The sequence below is a fragment of the Triturus cristatus genome, chromosome 5_2 (assembly GCF_964204655.1).
Source record: "Triturus cristatus chromosome 5_2, aTriCri1.1, whole genome shotgun sequence".
Lineage (NCBI taxonomy): Eukaryota > Metazoa > Chordata > Amphibia > Caudata > Salamandridae > Triturus > Triturus cristatus.
The window spans coordinates 925594074-925609165 of NC_140588.1; the positions used below are offsets into that span (position 1 = coordinate 925594074).

The 15092-nt window shown below is 48.1% G+C and overlaps 1 protein-coding gene across 2 annotated transcripts in view; it reads right to left on the reverse strand.

Moving 5' to 3' along the window:
* THOC2 (THO complex subunit 2) overlaps positions 1 to 15092 on the reverse strand; it is a 1568999-nt gene that overhangs the window by 861918 nt on the left and 691989 nt on the right. For both annotated transcript variants that reach the window (XM_085608126.1, XM_085608125.1), the window contains exon 19: positions 12045 to 12141. In XM_085608126.1, coding sequence (XP_085464252.1) covers positions 12045 to 12141 — 97 coding nt within the window. The remainder of the gene's footprint in view (positions 1 to 12044; positions 12142 to 15092) is intronic.

Sequence of the window (15092 nt, forward strand, 5' to 3'; positions counted from 1 at the left end):
ACGCACATGGGCGGGACTATTCACTAGATTATGACTATACACAGAGATCCCCTACTACAGAATAACATGCATCCAAAAACCTATTATCTAGTGTGCTGGCAAACTTGTCTCGTCCAGCATGCTACAACAGAAATGTTTGTGACCCCCTGCAGGCGCAAGACAATGCTCGGAGGCTAGAAAGAAGACTTGCGCTGGATGAAGGTGTTCACACCTCCTCCAGCAGGATGGCTAGTGATTTAGCATATCAAGGCCAGGGGCTTCACAGCCCGTGCCGCCTTTGATCTGTGACCCTGGCTTCCCCAAGACCAGGGAGATGCCACCGCCTGCACTGAGGCCCATCTGGAGGAAACTAGCTATGCAGTAGGCATGTTGCCACCAGGCTAGTCACATCCATAAGGTGGGCTGCATGATGTGCTCCACGAAAGAAGGATTCCGCCTTCTTGTTACTGGTGGAATTAGAACTCTGGGACAGTGTTATGCCCACTCCCAATATGAAGTGGTCATATACGGGGTGTAGTGACCCTGTTGTGTGTTTTCTGCATGACCAACTATAGTTTTCTCTATGTTAGTCGAACTGTGCACATTATAGGCCTAATTTTCCTTTGCACATTTTACTATAGGGTACTCTCTCTTATAAACTGACAGCACTTCATGGTATATGGACTATTGACCATGCTAACATTATTTTATTGTGTATTTGTTTTTTAATTGTGGCACATATACTGCATTTCAGAGAATGATAGCTTAATAAGTATTTTAAACTTTCCTTATGTCTCTTGTTTATCTTACTGTGGACAAGTATGAGTGAAAGGGCGAAATGGTGTGTCCTGTTACCACGATGCCTGAGAGTCGAGAGGTTGTGTTCTGTGAGAGCCAATTCACTTGTTTCTCTGGGAAGATTAGGAGGCCAATTGAGGCACTATAGCTAGTCGGACTCGGGCTCACAGATACTGCGGTAGTATGACCCAGTCCCGACATGCTGATGTTCCATGGTCCCAAGGATAGTTCTGTTCAAGAGCAGAATTCCTGCAACACGGCGCCACCAATGTTTACTCAGGTATTTATTTGCAGGAACCCCCAAGTAGAGCTCGTATTTATGCACAATACTCTTGGACCTTTGCCCAAAAACGTCCATGGTGTTCGGGATTTCTACTTCGTAGTGATTAGGTAGTAATGAGTTCTGTTACTTTTTCAAGCTTGAATAATAATAAAAGGTGTACACCCACATTGTGCTACCATTAGAATAATTTTTAATTTCGCTATGGCTAACTCTGTGGCCATTGACGTGAATTGCCGCCAGGCAGTTAACCAACATTTGCTTTAACATGGAGTCCCTAATACGGGAGCCCCTGTGATTTTTGTAGTTGAGGTGGACACTGCGGACCGCTTTGAAACTTTTCATTCCTGGATCAACTTTCCGGCTGTGGACGCAAATGACAATATTTTTCATGACTATACCGTGCCGCAGGTACCAGTTGCATATCATCCATATGCCCTTCTTGAAATTCTACTTACTGTTTTAATGGCGCACTTCCCCATGTCCTTGGTAATATTCTAATGGGCCCCTTAAGTAATGACAGGGCCACATGGCCGAAGTTGGCAGGCTATACCCCATATCCAGATTAAAATGCGTTCAATTTGGTTTAAGCAAATTTTGTATCATGTTTTAGTCGGCCTCTAAAGACGTCTTACACACCTTATTTCACATACTTTGTCAGCTAGACTGGCCAGGACTGGCCTGCAAGCTCAGGCACAACAGCCTGCTGGGCCCATAATCGGTTCTGTTGTTGCTAATTCTGTCATGGGCAAAAGGCCAACAAAATCGCGAAGGAGATAGACCAACTTGAAGGCATGTTTCCTCTTACGGGACCCCAGGACAAGCAGAGAATTCTTACTATATGCTTAGCGAATGGTCTGGTTCCCACTATCGCAGACTGTAATACCAGGGGGCTTATTTTTGCCACAGTTTGCACTCTGTCATGGCACCCCCTCGATGGCCGCTCTAACGAACGTCCTCAAAAAGATACAGAATGAGCTGGGCAGGTCCGGCCCTAAATTTGGGGATGAAACTATTTGAAAATTTTGCTGTCATCTCCGAAATTATTCTTTCCAATGTTAAAGGTGAAGAAGCGTTCTTGTTCATACACCAATGGCTTGTCCCCGTGGCTGTAGCCGATCGCGAACAAGAGTTGCCACTTATTACTGTGGATGTTGAAACGTCTTTGGGATACAATAGTTTGAGGACCAGACCAACAGTCCCACATCTTGCTAAACCGGTTTCCTATAAGGACGCCAGGCCAACCCGTGAGTTTCCCAAGCAACAATGAGATCAATCTAAACAACAAAAGCCCAGACAGCGAGGAATTCTCCCCTCCCCCCGGAATATTCTGAAAGATGATACGATTTTTGTAACCGCACAAAAATTAAAACTCCAGATAGGTATCAAATCTTTGACACCCATTCTCCTTGTTCCTTTCAGGAAACATCTGATCATCAGTACGATAGAGGAGGGCAATCTGATAGCAGACCAACGGAGTACGTGCAACCGAAAAGGGAGAACACGCTCGCCTGACCTGAATATCAGGAGAGGCTAGACCTCCTCCTTATAAAGTCACTTTTCAAAAGCTGCAGCATTGACAGCTGAATATGCCCCAGATGGTGAGAACACTTCTCCTGAACCCACCAGGACAGGACGCAACCACCTCCGATGCATACTCCTGAACACCCGCTCCACACGCAAACACGCCGTCAAACTCTGGGACCTGCTCGACACATACTCCCCGGACGTCGCCTTCCTGACAGAGACCTGATGAACGACTCCTCGGCACCCGACTTCGCCATAGCCATCCCAGACAGCTACAAGATCACCCGCAGAGACCGCACCAACGGAGTAGGAGGTGGAATTGCCATCATCCACAAGTCCACCCTCAAAGTCTCGACCAACTCCGACGACACCCTCAGCACCGCCGAACACCTGCACTTCCAGATCCACACTGATCCCAACACCACTCTCAGAGGAACTCCGATCTACAGACCCCCCGGACCCTGGCCACAGTTCAGCGACTCCATCGCCGACTTCGTCAGCACGCACGCCCTTGCCTCCACGGACTACATCCTCCTCGGAGACCTGAACTTACACCTCGAGAACAACACCACCACCACCTCCACCACCACGCCCACCCACTCCGTCGGCCACACACTCAATCCAATCTTCTACACAAGCTCCCATGTCTCCTTAAGCCACACCACCGAGCTTCACTGGACCGACCATTGCTGACTCCTCTTCACCTTCCGGAAACCCACCACGCACCACCGCACCCAACAGATGCCCTGCCGCAGCTGGGGCAAAATCACCGAAGACTAGCTAAACACCGCCCTCGCCCGAAGCCCATCCGCCGACCCCCACTGACCCCAAACACCGCCGCCAGCAACCTCAGGTGTTGGATCGACGACTGCGCCAACTTTCTAGCCCGATCAAGAAACCCTCCAACAGACGCACCAACAAGAATGCCAGCTGGTTCTCTGCGAACCTCCATACCTCCAAACAAACCGGCCGAGAACTAGAGAAGAAATGGCACCGCGAACAGACACCAGAGAACCTCGCAGCCCAAGCGCCAACACCATCACCTCATCAGATCCACAAAAAGGACCACCTTCAAGGACCGCCTCGACAACAACGCACACAACAGCAAAGAGCTCTTCAAGATCATGAAGGAACTCTCCAACTCCAGCTCCAACACCAACGACATCCCACCATCGCAAGACCTGTGCAAATCCCTTGCCACCTTCTTCCATCGCAAGATCCCAGACATACACGACTGCTTCAACAACCAGACCACCACGACAGCCGACACCTCAGACCCCACGGCCACCACCCTCAACAGCCCCCTGCTCACCTGGACTAACATCAACGACGACGGCACCATCAAAATCATGAACACCATCCACTCCGGCTCCCCGTCAGACCCGTGCCCACACCACATCTTCAACAAAGCCAGCGCCACCATCGCACCCCATATACGCAAGGCCATCAACATCTCCTTCGAGATCACAACCTTCACGGACAGCTGGAAGCACGCCGAGACAAACGCCTTGCTCAAGAAACCCAAGGCAGATCCGAGGGAACTCAAGAACTTCCAGCCCATCTCCCTGCTCCCCTTCCCGGCGAAGGTCATCGAGAAAACTGTTAACAAACAGCTGACCCGCTACCTTGAGGAGAACATCCTGGACTCGTCCCAATCCGGGTTCCGCACCCTATGCACTCGCCTCCACAACGCAGGGATACGAGAGAAAGCTCTGGAATGGACCACCTCTTTCCTCTCCAGGAGAACCCAGAGCGTCCGCCTCCCCCCTTTCCGTTCCGAAGCCTCCAAGATCATCTGCGGTGCATCCCAAGGATCATCCCTCAGCCAGACTTTGTTAAACATCTACAGGGCCCCGCTCGCCCACGTCGCCAGACTGCACAACCTCAACATCATCTCCTACGCCGACGACACACATCTGATCCTCTCCCTCACCAAGGACCGCCAAAACCAACCTCCACGAAGGAATGAAAGCTGTTGCCGAATGGATGAAGAACGGCAGTCTGAAGCTGAACTTGGACAAGACGGAGGTCCTCATCCTCGCTCCACCCCCTCAGCCTGGGACGACTCCTGGTGGTCGACCGCCCTTGGAGCAGCACCGACACCCAACGACAACGCACGCAACCTGGGGTTCATCCTCGACTCAACGCTCTCCATGACCAAGCAAGTCAACGCAGTCTCATCCTCCTGCTTCAACACCCTCCGCATGCTCCGCAAGATGTACAGGTGGATCCCCACCGACTCAAGAAGAACAGTCACCCAGGCCCTCGTCTGCAGCAGGCTGGACTACAGAAACGCCCTCTACGCGGGAAGCCCAGTCAAACTGCTCATACGACTGCAACGCATACAGAACACCTCTGCCCGCATGATCCTCGACATCCCTCGACACAGCCACATCACACCCCACCTGAGAGACCTGCACTGGCTGCCCGACAACAAGAGAACCACCTTCAAGCTCCTCATCCACGCACACAAGGCACTTCATGACACTGGACCAGCATATCTCAGACGACGACTCACCTTCTACACCCCGAACCGCCAGCTCCGCTCTGCTGACCACGCCCTCGCTACTGTCCCCCGCATCCGAAGAGCAACTTACAGTGGCAGATCGTTCTCCTACCTCGCCGTCAAGACCTGGAACACCCTACCCATCCTCCTACGGCAGACCCAAGATCTACTAACCTTCAGGAGGCTACTCAAGACCTAGCTATTCGAGCAGTAGCAGCACCATCCCCCCCCCCCCCCCCCCCAACTAGCGCCTCAAGACCCTCACGGGTGAGTAGTGCGCTCTACAAATTTCCTGATTGATTGAACAGGAGTTGGGCGGTGACTCAAAAGCGTGGCGGAGGTCACCATAGTACGCCGGACTCTCCACCAGTTTTGGTGGCAAAAGCAACTGGCACATTTATTATAGGTGAGACCGCACACACCAGCGTGGCCCCTCCAGACACAAGTCTTAAATATTTAAATTGAAGGTGACATTAAACGCACCATTAAAGCCACCATTAAAACCATATTCTGGGACAATTTAACGACGCCTTATGACATTTTCTTGGCGGATGTTGATTGGCCCCACCATTTGTTCTTGCATGCCGTCAGGGTGAGGATATTATTCTTCCTTCTTTATCGCATCATGTCCCTGACGAAGTCAAACAAGCTTATGCCTCTGAATGAGACCTTGCATTGGCCATTGCACTTTATCGTAATCATACAGGTTGGGATAAGGATTTTCCTTACCACGCTATAACTATAGGTCAAACCCTTAGGTACAACCAAAGTATCCGATCAAACAGGAGGCTAAAGCACCCATCAAAGAAATTCTTTCCTAACTGAAGCACTAGGGAGTGATTGAAACCTGCGTTTCTTAAATGAATAATCCTTTTTTTCCGGTTCTAAACCATGATAAGTCCCATTGTATAGTCTTGGATTATAGACATTTGAATCGTCGCACACGCACTTTTGTGGTGCAAAATACCTATAGTACAGCACTGATTAATAATATAGTCCGTAAAAAATATAAGACAGACTGATATTTACAATGCTTTTTTAGCCACAGAGTAGTGGCAGGTCCGCATATAGCGCCCTCGGTTTTCTAATGTTCTATGCCCAACTCTCTATGGGGAGTAAGAATAGCCCGGGCGTTTTTGCGGCTCGAATTATGTCGATTTAGCATGAAATCGACAGACGCTTTATCCCAGGTTGATGATATCTGTAGGAAAGTGCCCCTTTTTGCATGGTTGCCCCCCATTTTTTGCCTAATGCTGATGTACTTTGAGTGTGCCCTGGGTTCCTGCCAACTAGGTACCCAGGGCCTATGTTCTTTCCTTAAACTGTACTGTTGCAAAACCCAATTGGCAACTCTCTGGCCACATGAAAGTCACTTGTAAAAGGTACCCAGTGCACGGTGACCAGGGAAGGCCTCTAAGGGTTGCAGCACTTATTGTGCCACCCTTAGAGGCCCTGTACCTATATATATATATATATATATATATATATATATATATATATATATATATATATATATATATATATATATATATATATATATACACATACACACATACACACCCACACACACACACACAGCATGTTTTGGTGCAGAACAAAATGAATAATCAATATGGCACACACATCTGTGTGCCATGACTACAACCCACTGCCCGGGCATAGGTAGGCCACCCCTCTAGCTAAATGCACTATAGCAGTGGTGAGGGTACAGGTGCATGAGCCCTGTACCCCTACAGTGTCAAAGCCAATTCTTAGACATAAGTGCAGCAATGCCATTAAGAGTATGTGGTACTGGGAGGTTGTAATTACGAACTCCACAGCACCATAATGGCTTTACTGAAAGCTGGGAAGTTTAGTATCAAACTTCTCAGCACAATAAACCCACACTAAAGCCAGTGTGGGATTTAATGAAAAATGCACTCAGTGGGCACCTTACAGATTCCCCCTGAAAAACGACCTAACTAGTGTCCTGGCTGAGTGGCTGCTCGCCAGCTGCCACCACCAGACACGTTTCTGGACCCCTGGGTCAAGAGCCTGACGATCTCTGGGTCCTGAAACTAAGCACATTCTGGGACGAGGTGCCAAGCCTCCTCACCCAGGATGGGCAGGGTCCACAAAGGAGAAGCTTTTAAGGCTTGCCGCCTTTGTGAGCTACCCCAGCCATTTGCTGCTCCCAGCAACTGGCACCCACCGGTTCTGAACGCCACTTCGGGCAGGAGAATCAGCTGGAAAACCATGTTAGGAAGAGATGTGTGCCCAACTTTGCCAACCCCACCCCTCAAGTAGGGGGACGAGGTGAAGCACAACTTGCAAATGGGGGGGACCCAGCCAACCAGTGAGGCTTATGCCCCACTTCCACTGGAGTGTGGAATAATAAGGGGTATACCCACCCCCAGGAAGGGACACATTGATCCCAACCAGTACCTACCTGGTATTTAAGGGCAACACAGAAAGAGAGAAAAAGGACCAAAGAAGCTGTGCTGAAAGACGAGGACACCAACTGACTTGGCCCCAGCCTTACCAGCCTGTTCCAACCTCAAACCTGCTCCAGCGAAATCCCGGTGTGTCCTGCAGCCAGCAGCCCCCAAGAACCCTGAGGACCTACCCTGCCTTCCCATAACAGACTTTGTCTCCCTGTGAGCACTGGATTTGCTCAACAACAGATTCTGTATCCAGCCAAATCCGTGAGACAGAACCACTCTGCACCAGTCGCCCACGGCCCGAGTTCGAGTGGCTCAACACCACGAAGCTGTCTCCCCGGCGATCCTGACCTGGGATCTGGTGATCCTTGACCTGCCTCAAGTCTGCAACTGACGCCTGCAGCCCCATTCTGGAGGATCCCCTCGACTGTGATCGGAGCCGGTAAGAAAAACCTGACACCAAAAGACATCCTTGCACCTGACTTCCCACGGCCTTGGGTGGCCCAACCAACAGTGACTCAGTAACCAAACTTACCTCTCCAACCGGTGGTCGACTCCAGAAGATCTTTGGCCCGAGCGTGCAGTGCTTGTTGCAACCGGAGAATCCTCATTGAAATCAACAGGGCACCTGATGCCAAAACATCACCCTGTACCCAGCTATCCCTGTGCTGCTGTGGGTGCACCTTGTGTGCTAAATCGGATCCCCCTTTGCCCTGAGCCTAACACCAGGAGTTTTGCCTCCACAACTTAGTGGCCTACTCGTTGATTAGCCACCAACTGGAGGCCCCTATCCCCCATTGGATAACATGGGCCTTCAGCACACTGCAACCTGGCCGCCCTAGCGCCGCTGAGGGTGCTTTGAGAGTGCATCTTTGACAATGGGGGAACCCTGGTTCTAACCCCCGAATACCAACTCCAAAACCTAAGTACTTCCCATTAATCCAATAACACGGTTTTCTCACATAGGACTGCATTGACAGTTTTTCTGTGAAAAATCGTCTGTGTGGAGATGGTTTGTATGAAACCTTGAAAAATTGCAAATGTATGAGAAACTGAATTACTTACCTTTTCTCTAGGAATTGTCCAAGTGTGATAGCTAGGCATATCACACTGAATAGAAAAGGTAACTTAAAAAGTAACGTACAAAGTAATCTCAAAAGTAACTAAAAAGTAATTCTGATTGTTGACTTGCCTGCAAACAAACCAATTACATCCAACTGCATTTCAATTGTATTTCAACTGCAATAAACCTGCAAAGTATTATTTCACTTACCTGCAGCAGGCCTGGCTTGGTTCTAGAAATAAAAAAAACTAAATATTTTTGTACAAACAAATTGGCCTGAGTTCAGTCTGAGTGGGTCATAATTTCTTGCCCGAGTGTATACAATAAATGCTTAACATTAACCTCTGATATAACCTTACTGCTCTCCCACACTACCACAAATAGAGATTATCTACTTTTACCTCCGACTACCTTTGGGGCTCCACTGGACTGTGCACACTGTACCTTACTTTGGTATAGTATACACAGAGCCAGCCTCCTACAACCCTGACTTAAGGCTGACTTACCTAGGTCTCATGCAGTGATGGGCAGGCATAGCACACAGGGATGTGTGCCATGTTCACTTTTAGCTGCACTACAACACACAGGCTGAAATGGCACTGGTGCATGTTTGTGGTAAGAGGTCTCAGAGGGTGGCATAATACAGGCTGCAGCCCTCAGAGGCCTTTCCCTGGCTACCATGCTCTTGGTACCATAGGTACCCCTTACAAGGGAACCTGATTGGCAGGGACCCAGGGCACACTCAGTCAAAGTGCATCAGGCATCTGGCCAAAAAATTAGGTTGGCAACCCTGCAGAAAGGGCACTTTCCTACAGTTCAGCCCCCCACTTTTTTGCCTGATATCTGATGCACTTTGACCGAGTGTGCACTGGGTTCCCGTCAAACAGGTTCCCAAGCCTGTGTTCTTTCCCAAAGCTATACCTTTGTATTCACAATTGGCACACCTCTGGCTCACATGCAAGTGCTGTGTGAAAGGTACCAGTGGTACAAAGGGCCTTGTAACCAGAGAGGGCCTCTGAGAGCAGGCTGCGGCATATATTGTGCCACCCTAAAAAAGAGCCCCCTCACCAGAGACATACACACTGCCATTGCAGACTGTGTTTTGGTGCAGAAAAACTTTAGAGTCGACGTGGCACACACCCCTGTGTGACGTGCTCAACAACTACTGTTTGTGGCATAGGTAAGTCGCTCCTCTAGTAGGCCACACAGCTCAAAGGCAGGATGTGTTATACCACAGTTGAGGGCACAGCTAGATGAGCAATGTCCCCCTACAGTGTCTGTGCCATTTGCGGACATTGTGAAGTGTAGTGGAGCCATATCGAGTACATGGGCTGGGAGTTTGTCATTACGAACTTCCCAGCTGCATGATGGTTTTACTGAATGTGAAGGAGTTTTGTATCGAACTCCTCAGCATAATACACCCACACTGATGCCAGTGTTGGATTTATTACAAAATGCACTCAGAAGAGTATCTTAGAGATGCCCCCTGAAAAATTACCAACTCCCTCCTGTCCTGCTGATTGGTTTGCACAAGCCTGCCACACACAGACATTTCTGACCCCCTGAGGTGGGAGCCCTTGTGCTCTCGTAGGTCTGGAACAAAGGCTGCTTGGTATGGAGGTATTTACACCTACCCCCAAGCAGGGACAGCATTCAGGGTGGTGAGTCTCAAAGGCTTCTTGCCCTTTGATATGCCAGCCAGGGCCTCTCCAGATAGTGGAGATGCCCGCAACCATGATCAGGCCCCCCTTTTTTGCAGCAAGATCGGTGGGAAAATTAGTAGTCAGGAGAGGTGTCCCCTCTCTGCTAGGACCACCCCTAAGGTGCCCTGGACCGAAGTGGCCTTAGCAAATCCTACATCTTGAATGGAAGGATTCGACCCAATCAGGAAACGGGGATGCCCCCTCCCCAAAGGGAGGGGACATTCTAATCGTGTAATTACCCTAAAGGCATGTATCCCATTGGCTACCATCTGCCAGTACCTGTAATACCCCTAAATCAGGTATCCAGGGGCATTCTTTAACCTTGATCCCCAGATTCCTGCAAACTAAAAAGAAGACAGATGAAGAGGACGCCGTGCAGCAAACCAAGAAGACACCTACTGCCTTGGTCCCAGCCCTAGCGGCCCGTCTCCTTGCATCTCAAGCCTGCGAAGACTACTACGCCTGTCCCATGGCCAGGGACTTCCAAGAACCTCAGGAAAACTGCCACTCTTCAATAAAGACCAGATCTCATGAGAACAGCGGCCCTGTACAAAAGACTCCAACTTTAGAGACTCTGGATCTAAGCAGATCTCGACCCACTGTGTACACGACACCCATTGCTTCAGTTCGAGTGGCTCACCTGTCCTGTGAAGTCTCTCCAGCGATCCTGGCCTCGGCTCCTTCTGTGGCTGGCCTCTCCTAGACCCCACGAAGCTGCCTGCAGCCTCTACATGAAGGGTACCCCCCTTACCGCGACAGGCTCCAACCCAGAAGAACCGACATCAAAGGTACTCCTGTATCCTCCACACTCCAGCCTTGGGGAGCTCAACCAACCTTCAACCAGCCTCCTCGTCCAAGCCTGCAGCCTCTCTGTGAGACTGATAACCACCACTGAAACACATTGGGCACCCAACGCTGATTTTGCACCCTGAACCCAGCCGCCACTGTGCCGCGGTTGGTGTAGCTTTGATCCTGCTTTGTGGCCCCTCCTGTGCTGATCTTAACCCCGGGGACCTAAGCCCTGAAATCGTGGGTACTTACCTGCAAACCGTCCCTCTTTAAGTTACCCCCAGCCTCCACTGATTTACCTTGGGCCCAGTGACCTCTGCATCCAGCCGGCCCAGTGCCAAACTGTAACTGAACCTTGCCCAGTGTTGGTCAAAACCCCCAAAGGCTGGGATTTTAAATAGAGTACTTATCTGCTAATGTACAACACTGTTTTCCTCCCATAGTATTGCATTGTATTTCCTCTATTGCATAAAACCTTCTGCCTTGTAAAACAGACTGCATTTTTTAAAGTATTACTGCTTTGAAAACTGTTACCTGCAACTGATTATTTCTTGGCTCTAGTAACAATTGGTCTGGATTCAGTCTATGAATGTGTGCAATCATTTCTTGCCCAAGTACGTACAATAAATGCTTAACACTACCCTCCTATAAGCCTGACTGCTCTACCACACTACCACAAATAGCGCTTTTATTATTCTCTATTTAAGCCTCTGTAAGTAGGGATTCCTTGGACTCTGAGCACACTGTACTTTACTATGGTATAGTATATACAGAGCCAGCTTACTACACAGATGACTGGAGATTAAAAGATCAATGTGTGTCTTTCCTCTATTTAATACTGTGGCGTGGCTCAATCACTTAGAAATACTGAACAAATTAATAATTATGTGGTAATATTTGACAACATGATTCAAAGGAATTCTTCACTTGTGAAAGCAGCCATTACTAGATTATTTGGTAACAATATTTATCTTCTCACCTTTTCCCTGCTTTCAGCTGGTTTGCTACGTATTGAAGAAGGCCAACAAGCTCGATGGGATATTTCCGGAAAACCGCACCACAAAAACTGGCAAGACCTATATTAGATGGGGAAGTATACAAAAAAAATAACGTAAAAAACAAATCTATTTTCAGGTTCTGAAATATTTCTGATAGGTAAATCTGACTTTTTCAACTATGAAGAACACACTAACAAAACCTTTTTTTCTCACCGCTTTAAACAATAGTTTCTTATTAACAGTGGCAGCTACTTATCACTCCCTGTGAGAAAGTGGCTCTGTATATACTGTTCCTTAATAGGTACAGGGTGTACAGAGTCCACAGTCCCCAAGGGCTTGACAGAGGCTAAAGTTGGATATAACCTTACTCTCTAAAGTGGTAGCTTAGTCGAGCAGTAAGGCAGTATCAGAGGACAGTGTAAAGCATTTGTTGTACACACTGTCAGCAAATGGTCTCACACACTCAATAACTGAACTCTAGGCCAATGGTTTATATATAAAAAATATATGCTTGTTTTATTTTAGAACCAACACTTGGATTTAAAATATACTTTCTCAGAATGAGATGCTTTATATAAATACTTTTGCAATATGCAATTGACTTTTGTAAACATTTATAAGTGGTAGCAATAGGCAACTCTATTTTAAACAACAATGCATTGAGCTCAATGGAAATTTCAAGTTATTTGCAACAGATTACTTTTAGGATTACTTTTGGAATTCCAGGACTGGATCGTAGATTCAGTCCTGGATCAGTACTTAGAATCAAGTGATGAGTCGACTTAATTACTGTAATGATTTTTAAACAATATTTAGCTATTTTAAAAGTTGACACTTCGAAAATATTTCAAAGAAAACAGTCAATGATTCCCTATGGAAGAAAATTCAAGTTGCAGGTACAGTATGTTGTCGTTACTTTTGTAATCCAGTAGTGGGTGCTTAGACTCAGTACTGGGACCTTTATCCAAAACAGGTAAGTAATTACGTTTTCAGATATTATACGATTTTTGAAGAATATTTAAAGATTGCAGAAATTGACAAGAAATTTTACAGAAAAACAGTCAATGATTTCCTATGGAAGAAAATTGGGTTAAGGGTAAGTACAGTTGTAAGTATTTTTCAGAGTCAGTGCTGGGAACCAAGATCCAGCACTGGGAGCTCACCTAAGAGCAGGTGAGTATTTTCGTTTTCGTTACTCGGCTGATTTTTGGTGAATATTTTAAGATTTGAAAAGTCCACACTTACAAGAAATTTCAGGAAAAAGCCAGTGAATGTTACCCTATGAAGAAAATAGAGTTATCGGTTTAAAGGTAAGTAATCGACTGGAAGAGTTGAGGTTCTGGGCATAGACTCAGGGGTCCCCCAGGGTCAGGTAGGTACAGTTGGTTCACCCTCAGCGACTCTAGGGCGGCCGGGTGCAGAGAGAGTTAGGCCCAATATTATCCTATGAGGGATAGGGGGGCCTTGGTTGGTGGCTGCTGACTGGCAAGCCACGCGGCTGTGGGAGCTGGGCAAGTGGGGAAGTAGGTTGGTGTAGAGTTTTCACTGCCAGGGCGGCTTGGTGCAGGGTGCTTTTGAGCCTTTGGGCGCTCAATTGTTTTCAATGGGAAATCTCCAGTTTAGAAAAAGACTGCAAGCTCGGGGACGTGGATTCTTCAGGTGCCACCACCACTTTGAGAGGTAAGTTGGGTAGTTGGAGGATAGGTAGGTACCCCGGGATTGGGCACAGGGGGCCGCGGGGCACCGCGTACAGGGGGGCCGCGGGGCGCCGCGTGCAAGGGTGCCCTTTGGTGTCGGGAGTCTTACCCTCTGTTGATCGCGGTTGGGGGTGCACCTTGTTCTGAGGCTGCAGGCTCCTTCAGGAGTGTTGAGGGAGGTCCTTGGGTGCCGGACTCGGGGTCACAGTCGCCGTGGGGTCGTCCTCGTGGTCTTTGTCCACTCCGGCACTGGCCAGGCTTGGCTGGTGCAGAGTGTGCTGGGTTCGCGGTGCCGGGCTGCTGCCAGGGATTAGAGGTAGGTTTTGAGTAGAGCCTCTACTCATGGGAGTCCCAGGGGCTTAGAGCCAAAAGGTAGCAAGGTCCTCCGGGGTTTGTGAGGTTGCTGGCCACAAGAGATGCCGGGTTGGAGCAGGAGCAGGTTCGAGGGTCGATTCTCCTACGGAAGTTAAGACGAGGTTACGGGTGCCGTCGACAGGTTTATCACGACCTGCTCGGGAAATTTTTGCTTGGAAGGCAACTCTTTTTGGGGGAAACGTTCGACAAGGACTATGATGGGACGATTATAAGAATACGAGTGGGTTCCTACATCACTGATGGTGACAGGGGTCCTTCATAAGACATAGGAAAGGGACCCATACGTTCTGGTGTATCAGTACCTTAGCGTTACGACGTTTGCCTGGCCGTGAAAATTTGATCACGAGCGTGGGGAGTGTTCGAGGCATTAGAAAGAAAATTATCACATGGAACACTGACCTTTCAATGCCAGGACTGACCAATGCGAACAAGGAGTGGTCGTATATTTCTGATTCTATTTATATGGAGAGAGACTCTACTTTCCAATGAGCCTTGAAAAAGTCCGGATGGACGAAACACGTGTCGGCTGTTATGTGTTATAATGAAATTTGGACAATTCAAGAAAAGAATAATAAACAAATGATAACTAACGAAATTCTTTGATTTGTTTGTGGACTTTAAAATTCTCTTTGACTTTTTTGATATATGAAATTCTTGTAGGACTAATACCTATAATGTGCCTCAACTGATGTGTAATTAGTGTGTGACCTTAGTGGAATATTCTTTTGGCTTCTCTACGGGTCTATGTTTTTCCTTCTACAAGCAGAGGAGGAGGTTAGGTTTGAGAGCACTATAGGCTGAATAGGAAAGGGGAGAAAGGAAGGAAAGTAAAAAAACATATTGATAATTATCGTGAAGCCAAAACTGAGAAAAACATTAATGTGGATGTGCATGTAAATTCTGACAAATTGCTACTTAGGTTCATGTGTGTCCAGGTTCGAGGGTCGACAGGCCGGT